Genomic DNA, 14419 nt, shown 5'->3' on the forward strand with positions numbered 1-14419 from the left:
ATCTGTCACAACCACTCAACTTTGCTGTGTAGCTCAAAAGCTGGCATATACAATGTGGAAAGGAATGGAATGGGTGTGCCGATATTCCAATAAAATTGTATTTGCAAAAAATAGGCAGCAAGCAGAATTTGGTCCAACTTCTGTTTTGGATAGTCTTTTTTCCCCCTCATTATTAAATAAAGTTAATGAGCCTTCAAACAGATGGAAAGTGTATTTAGTGTTAGCAGTTCTATATTGTTATGGGGACTCTAAAAAAATCTATAGGTTTTCTCCAGAGCTGGCAGTAAGCCCAGCCAATCTTAAAAAAGCTCAGCCTCAACATTTTCAAAAACTGTAAAATTATATCAATGTATAGCTAAAATTGAACCAACTTCCTATCCTTAAAAGATAAATATTTGACACTTGTTTAAGCAGAAATAATTTTGAAACAAAAATATGCATATATGTCTTAAAGGTTTATATTAAAAATGGAATGTTGAGACAACAGAAATGAGAACTTAGATCTATATGACAGATTATATCCACCAGTTTATTACTTTATACTCTCTTATTTTTAGTTCTTTATATATAAAAAGTAAAAGTTGCAAAACAACACACAACCTGGACAACAATGAATCATATAAACAGACTTGGTACATAGCCACTTTAACATAGAGACCAACTCAGCTCCAAAAAAGCAGAAAGTTTCCCATGCCTTAAAAAAAGATGTATCAGTTGCTATTGTTTTAGTGGTCAGAACCATTTCCAACATCATCATCTCTCTCTTTAAAAAATTTTTTTTTCTTTTTGATAGCAGTTTTGACAGGGGCCTTTGTAAGAGGAATTAATCCACTTGGGGACTTGGCAGTTTCCAAGTTTTCTATTTTCCTTCTAAGTGTTCTTGCAAAGTGTGTGACCATAGAGCTCAGGACTTAGAATGGTTGTGTCTTTTCTGATTTTTCTGGTCTGCTGTTAGCTTTGGCTTATATTGCATTCTGTGTTACCTACTCATCAAGTAGTAGCTAGTCTTCCTTCACAGACTCTAAATGTCCTGGCTTAGGATTCTCTGCCCAGAAATTGTCTCATTTAAGGAAGTAATCGGTCCTAACACCATAGGACAGAAAGGTGTAAAAAGATGTTTGATGGGAGCTGCTTCTGTTTAGAGCTCTATTTAATAGCTTTCTATTTCTATCTAATATCTTATTCATAGAATTCCTCATTTCACATTAAATAATGGCACTGAGAAAAACAGTTAACTAACTTTAAATTATAAAGGATTATTAACTCATTCATAGGAGGGGATCAATCCTCAATTCATTTCATTCATTCTGAAACTTCCTTAACTTTTTTAACCTTAGCCATTCCAAAATTCCCAGTTATCTGACTTAGGTCAATTTTAAGTTCTCAAGGTACAGAAACTAGTTAAATTGCATTGGTTTCCAAAGACAAAATGAGCAATACAGAAGAAGAAGAAAAAGATTTTTTCTTGGGGTGCCTGTGTAGCCAGCTGGTTAAGCATATGACTCTTGGTTTCAGCTCATGTCATGATCTGGGGGTCCTGAGATCAAGCCCTGCATCAGGCTCCGCACTGAGCACAGAGTCTGCTTGAGATTCCTTCCCCCTTCTTCTCCTTCTACCTCTTCTCCTCCCCCTGCTATGCTCTCTCTCTCTAAAATAAATAAATAAAATCTTTTTTTTTTTAAAGACTTTTTCTTGGACCTGGACAAGGCTGTTTCTATTATAAACTTGTCATTAGGGTATCCCAATCTGATTTTATATAAATCAAAACAAAAATTTAGTTTGAAGGGCGCCTGGGTGGCTCAGCCAGTTAAGCAACCAACTCTTAATTTCAGATCAGGTCAGATTTCAGGGTCATGGGATCCAGCCCAGAATAGGGCTCTGTGCTCAGCGGTAGCAGGGGTTCTGCTTGTCCCCCTCCCTCTGCTCCTCCCCCAGCTCACAGGGTGCACATGTTCTCTCTCTCTCAAATAGATAAATGAATAAAATCTTTTTTAAAATTTAGTTGAGTCTATTTCCTATTTAGTCTTAGGTTGATTTAACCAAATTAAAGATGATTTGAATTAATTTTAATCCCAAACTTGATAAATTAACAACTAGGATCACTGCTTCTAAGTATTTTTAGATCATAAAGTGGCCAATCTGTTTTACTAATAACTATTATATATTGTCATAGACTTTTAAATAAAATTAGCTTTTGCAGTAAGTTTATTAAAATCCACTGAATCAAGAAATATCCAAAATACATTTTCACTCAATACCATAACATTATATGTGCTGCTGATTTAAAATATGTGGTTTTTGTTTCAAATAAGATTGTCCTTTTTTTTTTTTTCAAATAAGATTGTCCTTGACAACTTCCCTGACTCATGCCTAATTTACATTTCAAAACTCAGAGGCTTGCAAAAGCAATTTCAAGATAATGTAGATTTTTAAATTTTGAAACTTTTTATAAACAAAAATGAATACATTAAAATCAAATACACAGTACATATTAAATAAGTGGGCAATAAAGATTTTGATTTGCCCTGTGTGTGTTGGTGGTGGTTTATGTTGTTCAGACATGTGTGGGTATTATAGGCAAAGAAATTAAATTAACTCCTCCATTCTCAACATGTGATTTCCTCCTCCCTAAGTATTACAAGAATGCAGGCCATGATCACACAAAGCCACATGAAGCTAAAACAGCATTTTCCTCTTCTGTGATTTTAGTCTGATGGGTACCCAAGGAAACTAATGCTATCGATGGACTTTGCTGCCTGTCCCAACATGTTTATTATTAGCACTGGCCTGGCAGGAACCGGTTTCTGACCCTAACTAGCTGTGTGGGAACTAGGGACTATTCATTTCATCTCTCTGTAAAACAAAGTTGGATTCGACTATCTCTAAAAAGTCCCTTCTATTTCTCAAATTCTTTGACTGAATTGTTCTGTTCCATATCTGTCTGGTTGTGGGGTATTAACTAGTTTATACGGCCACCCAAGACCCAATTCGGATGCAATGGGGCTCCTCCACATCTGTCACAGTGACAATACCTTGCTCTATCGCATCACACTGGATTGAGATAATGGGAAGTTATTTGATGGTGGTGGTGGTGGGGTTTTATCTTTTAATTTTTTCAAAGACTTATTTATTTATGTATTTATTTATGTATTTATTTATGTATTTATTTATGTATTTATTTATGTATTTATTTATTTATGAGAGAGAGAGAGAGGCAGAGACACAGGAGGAGGGAGAAGCAGGCTCCATGCCAGGAGCCCGACGTGGGACTCGATCCCGGGACCCCAGGATCACGTCCCAGGCCAAAGGCAGGTGCTAAACTCCTGAGCCACCCAGCGTTCCCCTAGTGGTGGTGTTTTAATAAGAAAACCATAGCATCTGGGACGCCTGGGTGGCTCAGTGTTTGAGCACCTGCCTTTGGCTTGGAGCGTGATCCCGGAGTCCCTGGATCGAGCCCCACATCGGGCTGCCTGCATGGAGCCTGCTTCTCCCTCTGCCTATGTCTCTGCCTCCCTCTCATTCTGTCTCTCATGAATAAAGAAAAGAAAAAAAAGAAAAAGAAAAGAAAAGAAAAGAAAAAGAAAACCATAGCATCTAATGCATATTTTCTGAAGACTAGGATATTCTGAAATGCTTATCATATTTTTACATCCCTGAATAAAACAGGTAATTTAAACATTGTTAATGTCTAAAGCCACCATGTTTGGAAAAGGCAGGAAATGTCAGAAACTGTTTAAACTGCTTGTAAATTATATCCCAAAGATAGAAGTTTACTAGATGGGAAGGACCACAATTAACCGTAGCTTAGACAAGAAAGCCTTCTTGGAGGCTCTGAGACTGGGCTAGCGGCTCTACCCATCACTCTCAGAGCACCCTTCCCATCCTTGCCCCGGTGTCACACCCAAACCTGCGTTGTAACTGCCTAATTGCTAGTCTCCTTGGTCACTCACTGCAAATTCCTTGAGGACAGGAATTTTGCTTGTTCATTGATGTACCCCTAGTACCCGACACACAGTAAGGACTCCATAAATAATTGTTGGATAGCTGTTGAATAAACAGCCAGCTATCTCCACTTATTGATCTTCCAAGGGCAACAGAAACAAGCAGGAGTAGCACCACATGACAGCAATAAGAGGCATCTCTACCAAGAGCCTGTGTTTGGTAGTTGTCAGGAAGACATAGGTTCCCATCAATGTGTGATGGATGGGACCCCACAAATTTCCATTCAATGATGTCCTTGTAGTATGTCATACCATACCTACCTATTATAAGTAGCACCAAAGGACATATGATATTTTGGTGGGACTGTTTTGACTATTTATCCAACGCTTAGACACACCTTGGCAGAATTTGCAAACAGTGTATTAACCACAAGCAGCTAAACACAAAGAATGAATACTCTTCAAGAGAGGAAGATGAGGGAACCCTGGGTGGCGCAGCGGTTTAGCGCCTGCCTTTGGCCCAGGGCGCGATCCTGGAGACCTGGGATCGAATCCCATGTCGGGCTCCTGGTGCATGGAGCCTGCTTCTCCCTCTGCCTATGTCTCTGCCTCTCTCTCTCTCTGTGTGACTATCATAAATAAATAAAAATTAAAAAAAAAAAAGAGAGAGGAAGATGAATCGATGTTGGCTATATTTTAGTAGGAAATTCCTCTGGCTACATTTTGTAGGAAGTAGATGGGGTATCTATTGTGCAATACTCAGCATACTGTCTGGTAATGAATTAAGAGAAGCTTTTCCCCCTTCCATACGAGAATTTGACCTTTGGTTAATTTTCTAGCTCTGTTCTCCCAGCAACCTAATAAAGAATAGCACATCAACTATGCGGCTGGCATTATTACCCGTGGTAAATATGACCCCTAATTGGTAAACTGCATCCAGAATGGGAGAACTATAAGCATCTGAAAGGAAGCCACAACTCTGGACTTCCCTAAGCACAATGACACTTGGAATGGACATATCTCTTGCAGGAACCCTGGAAACTTTATCTATGGAATTGTTATAATGGACATTTGCTCCCATAGGACAAGAGGCTTTTTAAGCCAGGATAGTTTCCATACTTGCCTAATGTAGGTCTGTCTCCTTGCATCTAAGTTATGACACATGAACTGTTGCAGGGACTCCAACAGAAGAGCAACATCTGGCTCTGTCCTCCTGGTGAGGTGTGCTTCCCATCTACATCCTTCTAAGTGACTCTGATCCCAAGAGTAGCAGTTTATGAGTGTGAATGTTTCTAAATGCTCAGTTGAGCCTAAGTAGACCACTGTGATACTACTTTCTTCGTGTTTTGTTTTGTTGTAGATGCTCCACAGGGACTATGAGAGATGTGAAACTGTCTGGCATAGTTTTCTGCTTCCAAAAAATTCATAATCACACCCATCACTGTCTGCATGACAGACAATCCATCTCCATTACATGTCACCAAGACATAAATCTCCAATTGATGCCTTCTCTTAAAATCCCCAAGCTTGTTCCTACTAAACCTTCTCCCTCCAAGCACATAACCCCACCTTAACCCCCTGGTTTTTAATATGATATGACAAATGTCCAAAAATCAAATTAGATATAAAAATTGCTCCCCCAAACCACAGTTGCCGATGAATAATTGGGGATAGAAATAAATAATCTACCCGGAGGTCAGAACAGATGCTAGAAGTTCTCCAGTTACGAAGATTCCATATCATCTGATCACAATGGTGTAAGTTAGTGTCACCTTTTAAAACTAGGGGCATGTGAGAAAACAACCAAACTGCTCCTGCCAAACAAATAACTTTTCATTTCTCTCTACAGGAGCATTATCTGAAGAAAATAATTCAATTTTCCACACTATAATGAAAGGTTTGAGGAGCATAGTGATATGTAGCAGAAACACTGAACAAAAATCCATGAAAAATTGCCCATGATAAGCAACTGAATAAAGTGCCCCTTTTTGGAGCTGGAAGATAGCACAACCACATGAAAGCACAAGGCAACCTACAAGAGATCAACAGGAAGTACAGAACTTCTCACACACCCAACCCTAGGCCCCTCCCCACCCCGTTACACTAGACTTCACAGAGGTAATCCTATTGTTAATGCACAAGAGACACACAAGAAAAACTTATAAGTCCAATGAAGCAGTCTGAATTCAGTTGACCAAAGGCCACTCCAGTCTTCCCACTGCCCTCAGAATCAGCACATGCAGCCATACGTGTGGCTTTTTCACATCAATTAACAACAATACCATCACGTATTCTGAACCTCCAGAATACTCAATTTCACATTTTGCAGACCACTAGGCCAGTAACTTTCTCAAGGAATATTCGAAATATTTACATCAAAATAACATCTATCTGCCAAATGACCGGAAGTCACATTGCTCTATGTCATTTCTTAGCCTATTACAGATACAGGCTTTATTTACATTCCTTTCCAACCCTTGCTATGAAAACTTGTTCCCTTCCCCCAAGAAAAACAACTTCCCAGGGATGCCATTATTAAATCCTATTCAAGTAGGAATTTTGTTCCTGTCCATACAATGTATCAAGTATAAGATCAAGAATCCCTTTGTGAACTTGCATTGAATGTGCCAGAAAGATGCCAGATATAAAATAAATCATTAGTGGTCTGTCTTGGGCCCAACCATGAATTTACTTATAAAAAGTATCACCAACTCCATTAATTAAATCTCAGACACTGTGCAATTATAAATACCACCATATGTGAACATAAATTTAGAAGAGGACAGTTTATGATCTGATAGTCCAAATAGAGCGATTATTTCCATTAAAAGTGATAGAACTCATCGATCCAGTTAGTACTAATATCAACATGCAATTTCAAAACAACCAACCATGAATGCAATAATTTGAGACATTATGGAAAAAAGAATTATTTAAATATTAAGCTTCATGTTCCGCTTTCGTCCCAATGATTTTACTACTTGAAAACGTAATAAAATGACCAGAGCCTAGTAATGGTTCTGGGAGCATGAGTCAGAGCAAAATTTCTAAGTTTCCACATCACAAACCAAATCAGCTTGGGCTGTTATGAACAATTTGGCCTCAGTTCTCCATTTAATAATTTCACTATTTTCCAAAACTTGTGAGAGCATACGGGCCTACTAAATATTATGAAGGTAATAGGTAACCTAAATATAACACGAAATTAAATTCACTCATTAAAGGTCATTTTAAAAAATCTTACTGTATCTTATGGTCAGGTTTCTCAACTTTGGTACTCTTGACATTTTGGACTAGATAATTCTTTGTTCTAAAGGGCCCTCCTACACACTGTAGAATGTTTAGCAGCAACTGTATCCAGATGCCAGCAACACCCTGCCCTGAGTTGTAACAATTGAGAACATCTCCAGACATTGCCAAATGTCACTGGGGGGACAAAATCACCCCCAGTTGAAAGTCATCATCTTACAGTGAAATTGCTAATGTAAATTTACTTTGCACCCAGCGATATGATCAGGTCATGGAATCACTGAGGAGGATCATGGTCTACCAGAGAAAGCGGGCAGAGAAATTGAACTGTGAAGTAGAAAAGTCACATTAAAATACCAGAAATGGGGCACCTGGCTGGCTCAGTCAGTGGAGCATGGTGACTCTTGATCTCGGAGTTGTGGGTTCAAGCCATGTTGGGTGTAAAGATTACTTAAAAATAAAATCTTAAAAAAAAAACTAGAAATAATTTAAACAGTGAAAATACCAAATATAACTCCTTGCAAAGCATACCTTCTACACAATCAGTTAGATTTCCCTTTTGCTAAGATCACTCCTTAAAAAGAATAGCTAATATTTCCATTTCAGGTATGAAAAAGTATTTCTGGTCCTTGATAATTTCTAGTTTGGTACTCTTGATCTAGAACCGTAATTTTCCAACAATCTATGGTAAAAGACCAGTTTTGAAATTTCTAATCTACTATAGACCAACATGTGGTCCTACTGTGTGGATTGGTATCAAAGAATTCATAGACCAGCTGCCTGGGAGCCACAGTTTGAGTAACACTATTCTGGAGTTCTAACTTCTATTGAGAAGTATGGTTTAAATACCTTTTGAACTCTTCAGTGATAACGTTCACAAGCCAATCTATAATGTTTTTTTATTGGCTTTTTTGTTCAAGAGACAGAAAGAAAGGTGGTTTTGCCACCTTTTGAAACACAACTATACTAAAATTAAAGGAAGAAAAAGATTTCTTTTAAAATTCTTTTTTGGATACTTTAACATAAGACAAAATTATGAAAGTGCCTTAAATATCTTTAATCCCTAGTATTTCCTGCTCTTCAGCTTTTAAAGAAGTACAGCCTCTTCTGTTAGAAAAACCGTATGGCTGCAAAGTGGGTGAAAAGCAGAATGGTTTTAAAAACCTGTTCTATCAACCTTCTCTTTCCCTCCAGAGGATCTCTTAGAAGGTAAACAATTTAGAAATACAACTTGTTTCTATTGGCTTGCACTTGCCTTCCAATTAAAGTTCTATTCAAAAAAAAAAAAAAAGTTCTATTCATAATCAAAGTAGAAAACTGTCAACAGTGGCTACATTTCCACATTACACAATAGCATCTCTTGAAAATGGCTGGAAAAAGCAGGAGTATTTTGAGTTTTGCCCAAATGACTTGTTTTATGTTCACAAAACTGGTGATCTGTGTGTGTGCAGAATTGTCAAATATCAAACTAGAAGGGAAACTGACCAGACTTGGGCCACAGGCACCCTTCCCAGGGTTAACTTAAAGTTTCATTTAGCTGGGCAAGTCAGAGTACCCCAGGAGCCTCTTAGCTCATTTCCATGTTTGTGTGCACATAAATATGCCCAGTCCTTAAAACTGCAGTCTTAGAGTTAGAAAATACCTTTCCACTCATGTAGCCAAACAGCCCTGACTGCCTTTTATTGTGAAGCTTTCCCTTTAAGACTTCACCAGAAAATTAAAATATGGAATCTATTAGGAGAGGCTTGGGAAAAGAGATATTGATCTCAAGATATTCTTATCTTTTACAGAGAAAAGGGCTGACCAAAAAAAAAAAAATGTAGATGAGTGAGACAATATGAAAACAAGCATGGAGATTTTCTCATCTTTCTCCTAACCAGAGTTTGAGTACACAACAGGAAGAATGGGGAGCCTTGGGGCCAGCTTTGATTCACTCAGAATGGACTCAGCAAAGTCCTCTGAAACCAAGGCCATTCCACTAAGAAATTATTAGTCCTTTGACTCATAAGATCCAAACTTTGCTATGTAATCTAACAAAAATGCAAGTATAAAAAAAAATGCAAGTATAGTAATGGTGAAAAATGTTCCTCTCAGGGTCCCCAAAAAATTGGACAAATGGTGGCTTTTGAACGCAAAATGGACAAATTCTAAAACCTCTTCCCCCATCAAAATTTACTGCTATGTAAGTGTCTCCCGATCTGACAAGTAGGGCCGGATTTGCCGTCTTTCGTCAGAATCCTCTCCAGCGGGATCGTTTTCCTCACCAGACTCCACGTAGATTGGCCAGTCATTGTCTGTGTCACTCTTTTCTTGGCTTTCAGAAGAAGCCTCCACCAGGCTAAGGTTGATGGGCATCAAATCGTCCTCCTCGTCGTGCATGTCTGTAACACAGGTGCAGCTGTCACACAACCCAAAGCGCCGTAGTCCCTGGGACAGGTGACTTGTAAAAGTTCTTCTGCAGCCCTTGCAGATGATTGGACGGTTGGATCTGTGAACCTAAAATCACAAGCAGACACAGCAAATGCTCTCGCCCCTGCTCTCTCTGCCACAGCCTCAGCCTCACCAAGGTGCTTCCACCCCAAGGCCGTTGGACATATGGGAAATGTGCCCACCTCCCCATTGCCAAGCCTGCCCCCCCCCCATACTAATGCCTCTGAAGAAGTCTTCACTGACGCTCTGGGCCAGGTTAGGCCCCCAGCTGTATATTTTCACCTATGCTCCTTTTCTTGAAATTTTTAAAAAGATTTTATTTGTTTGTTAAAGGGGGAGAGGGGCAGAGGGAGAGGGAGAATCTCAAGCTCTGTGCTGAGCAAGGGCCCCACATGGGGCTCAATCCCACAACGCTGAGATCATAACCTGAGCCAAATCAAGTCGGTCACCTAACCAACTGAGCCACCCAGGCGACTCCGTTACTGAGTTTCTAACAAATTATTGGTAAATTCCCTAAACTATAAGATCCAAGAAGGCAGGGACCATTCACATTCATGGTTGTTTTTGTTGTTGTTGTTTTTTTAAGATTTTATTTATTCATGAGAGACACAGAAGGAGAGAAAGGAAGAGGCAGAGACACAGACAGAGGGAAAAAGCAGGCTCCATGCAGGGAGCCCGATGTAGGACTCGATCCCAGGTCTTCAGGATCAGGCCCTGGGCTAAAGGTGGCACTAAACCGCTGAGCCACCAGGGCTGCCCCACATTCATGTTCTGTCAGATTTGTTACTATATCCCTATGCCTGTATATAAAGCACATTTGGGGAATGGATGTGGATTTTAGGTATGGCTTTTTATGTACCTGGGATTGTCTAGTTCTTAGGGAGGCAGACTTGCTAGATGATATCTCCTCCAAACGTGGCAGATGCTCCAGCCTTAGCTCTTTTTTGATAAATGCATTCCTTACCTATGAGAAGCACTTTGCATGCTAGAAGAAAGAACCTGATCTCCTACGCAATCCAGTTCCTCCTTAAGGCAGCAGCCCCGGGGGTGGGAGGAGGGGGTGTCCCTCTGTATAAGGAACTATCTAATACATGCAATTCTTTAGGGGCTCCAGCCTAAAGGGACTCTGTAAACCAAAGCCTCTCCTGTGGAGAGCTCTGGATGCAGGATGCAACAAGAGGTAAAGACAGAGAGAAATGACAGAGGACAAGGGCCAGAAGCACAATACCCACCTCACTGGAGCTGCTACCACATCCTGACCAACATCCCTGCTTTCCATGAGGTTTTCTGGGCTTTTTACATTAAACCCCCGACCCTTAGCCAACCTGAGTGTGTATACGACCTTTGCAACCTGACAGGGCCTCTGAACACCACCTCTTTGGACTATAGTAGACTGGACCTTGTACAACAGGGAAAGACAGAGGGAATAAGGATTCCAACCAATGAACTATCTTAGGGGCATCAGGGACCTACTGCTGCCAAGACAGACTGGAGATATAATTTGAGGGGGAAGGGGCGCCTGGGTGGCTCAGTTGGTTCAGCGTCTGCCTTCAGCTCAGGTTATGATCCCAGGGTCCTGAGATTGAGCCCCACCATCAGGCTCCCTGCTCAGCAGGAAGACTGTTTCTTTGTTTCCCTCTGCCCCACCCTTGACCCCCTCCCCCACTCATGCTTTCTCTCTTTCTCTCTCAAATACATTAAAAAGTCTTTAAAAAAAGAATTTTTGGGGAAAAAACAGACAAACAAAAACTTAAGGCCATGAGAAGAGGCCATTCTCAGACAGATGTGCTGGTGCCAGCCCTGAGACTGGAGACAGTCAGTAATCTTGTACTTATCTTAAAACTGAATTCTTTCAAAACCACAACTCACATACCATAAAATTCACCTTTTTAAAAAAAGATATTTATTTATTTATTTATTTATTTATTTATTTATTTATTTATGAGAGAGAGAGAGAGAGAGAGAGAGCGCGCGCACAAGTAGGGGGAGTAGCAGTGGGAGAAGGAGACGTAGACTCCCCACTGAGCAGGGAGACCAACATGGGGCTTGATCCCAGGGTCCACCTGAGCTGAAGGCAGATGCTTAACTGAGCCACCCAGGTGTCCCAAAATTCACCTTTTGAAAGCATACAATTCAGTGGTTTTTTTTTAGTATATTCACAAAATTGTGCTACTATCACCACCATCTAATTCCAGAACATTTTCATCACCCCAGAAAGAAACCAGATGCCTATTAACTGCCTTCCTCTCCCATCCGACATCCTCTTAGGCCCCGGTAACCACTGATCTACTCTATCTCCATGGGTCTGCCCATTTTACGTATTTCATATAAATGAGATCATATGATACGTGGCCTTCTATGACTGGTTTCTTTCATGTAGTATAATGCTTTGGTGGTTCCTCCATGTAGAAGCATATATCAGAACTTCATCTCATTTTATGGCTGAATAAGGGTCCATTGTATGGATAGACCACAATTTGTTTACTCATTCATCAGTTGATGGACACGTGGGTTATTCCCACTTTTTGGCTTCTATGAACAATGCTATGAACATTTGTGTGCATGTATGCTTTTGTGTGAATGTATGTTTTCAGCTCTCGGGTATATACTTAGATACAGATTTGCTGGGACTTGGTAATTTTATGCTTAACTTTTTTTTTGAAGAACCACCAAATTGTTTTCTGCAGTGGCTGCACCATTTTATATTCCCACCAGCAGTGTGTGAATGTTCCAATTCTTCCACATCCTTGCCAATGCTTTGTTATTACTTGTGCTTTGATTATAACAATCCTACTGTGTTTTAAGTGGTATCTCATCATGGCTTTGGTTTGCATTTTCCTAATGACTGGTGATTTTGAGCATCTTTTCATGTCCTTATTAGGCATTTGTAGAACTTCTTTACAGAAATGTCTATTCAAATCCATTGTTTAATTTGGTTATTTGTCTTTTATTGTTGAATTGAAAGAGCTCTTTGTATATTCTAGTTACTAGATCCTTAGCAGATAAATGATACACAAGAATTGTCTTCCATTCTTTGGGTTGTCATAATATTGATAGTGTCCTCTGAAGTCCAAATCATTTTTATGTTTGATGTTCCAAAGACTGATTTGATTGCCTTGCTCAAAGATCTTTTTTTTTTTTTTTTTAAGATTTCATTTATTTATTCATGAGAGACACAGAGAGAGAGAGAGAGAGAGAGGCAGAGACACAGGCAGAGGGAGAAGCAGGACCCATGCAGGGAGCCCAACGTGAGACTCTATCCCAGGTCTCCAGGATCACGCCCTGGGCCAAAGGCGGCACTAAATCGCTGAGCCACCTGGGCTGCCTGCTCAAAGATGATCTTAAATACAATACCTTCTTAAATGGCCTGAACCCCTTTTATATGGTGGGGAATTAACCACCTACATGGGAGACAGAATCCCAGGGGGCAGCCAGTGGGAGGGGAGGTCCCCTGGATCTGGAGCCCTCTTTGCTGCCCACAGGTCGCCTTAAGAAGGGCGGCACACGCTTTCCCCACATCCAGGTACTGAGGTTGGGTGGAAAACTGAGGATGCATTTTTCTCACCTTTGGCATCACATCCCTGAGAACAGACCCACAATCCCCTTGTCCAGGACCCACTGCTCTCTGCCTTATGACAACCATCCCTCACCAGGATCTAAATTTTCTTGAGTCTAAGAAAACTAGTCTCTTATCATATAAGTTTTAACTTTCTCTAAGTGCCACCAAGCCAGCTTTAATTTAATAGAAACATATGTTTAAAATTCTCTGAAAATAGGGGCACCTGGATAGCTCAGGGGTTAAACACTTGCCTTTGGCTCAGGTCGTGATTCCAGGGTTCTGGAATCAAGTCCTACATCAGGCTTCCCTGCAGGGAACCTGCTTCTCCCTCTGCCTATGTCATCTTTTCTTTTTATATTCTAGTTACAATATAGAATTGTATATTCTATACAATATATTCTCATAAATAAATAATTAAAATCTTAAATAAATAAACAAATAAAATAAAATTCTCTGAAAATACTCTAGTGGACAGAGAAGTAAAAGGGAGGCTGGTTCACCCTTACATTAGCTCCCTCCCCTCCTTCTCTCCATCTCCTCTACAGGAGATTTTCCAGCCCAGACACTTACGCTCAGGGCATGACTCCGCAGGTGCTCCTGTCGAGTGAACCTCTTGCCACAGGTCTCACAGGGGTAGGGTCGTTCACCCGTGTGCGAGCGGATATGCCGCTTAAGGATGCCCTTCTGTTTGGCGGTGTAAGGGCAGAAAGGACACTTGTGGAGCTTGATAGGGACCACGAGCACATCACCTAGGGAACCAAATGGGTTGATTTAACTGTACTTGTAAGCAACCAATGACACTGGCCACCCTCTAATGGGTGATCTGGAGCTGGGGAATTCTGCCAGCCCAGATCCAGAGGGAAGACATCAACTTTACCACCAGCTAATAATAGCAAGACACTACAAATTCCAAGTCTTTGTCTGGCTCCCAATCAGCCAGAGGGTGAAGCAGGCTTCTGATATAAGGTTGCAAGGAATGCCATATGGTACTGGCTTTCGAAGTTCTCTGTGGCTCACAGTTAGAGATACAGCTTACATTACAATCTCAGAATTCACATGTCTACAAGTGGATAACTGGAAAAGCTTCCCAAAATAACACTCACTCTGACAGTGTGTATTGTCTTTGATTTCATTTTAAGGCGATGCTGAGACCCTTTTAGGAACTGAATTACATCCCCCCGCCCAAATTCATACATCGAGGCCCTAACCTCCAGTGTGACTATATATTTGGAGATAGGGA

General features: G+C 40.4%; 1 protein-coding gene across 3 annotated transcripts in view; it reads right to left on the reverse strand.

Moving 5' to 3' along the window:
* Window positions 1-436: 436 nt before the first annotated feature.
* The window catches only part of ZBTB8B (zinc finger and BTB domain containing 8B), a 32319-nt gene continuing 18336 nt past the window's right edge, over window positions 437-14419 (reverse strand). For 2 of the 3 annotated variants that reach the window (XM_077898666.1, XM_077898667.1), the window contains 2 exons: window positions 13750-13928; window positions 437-9686 (listed from right to left, as the gene is read on the reverse strand). In XM_077898666.1, the coding sequence (XP_077754792.1) occupies window positions 9369-9686; window positions 13750-13928 (497 nt within the window). In that variant the 3' untranslated portion in view covers window positions 437-9368. The remainder of the gene's footprint in view (window positions 9687-13749; window positions 13929-14419) is intronic. The other variant, XM_077898668.1, reaches the window with a different exon arrangement.

The sequence above is a fragment of the Canis aureus genome, chromosome 5 (genome assembly GCF_053574225.1).
Source record: "Canis aureus isolate CA01 chromosome 5, VMU_Caureus_v.1.0, whole genome shotgun sequence".
Taxonomy (NCBI): domain Eukaryota; kingdom Metazoa; phylum Chordata; class Mammalia; order Carnivora; family Canidae; genus Canis; species Canis aureus.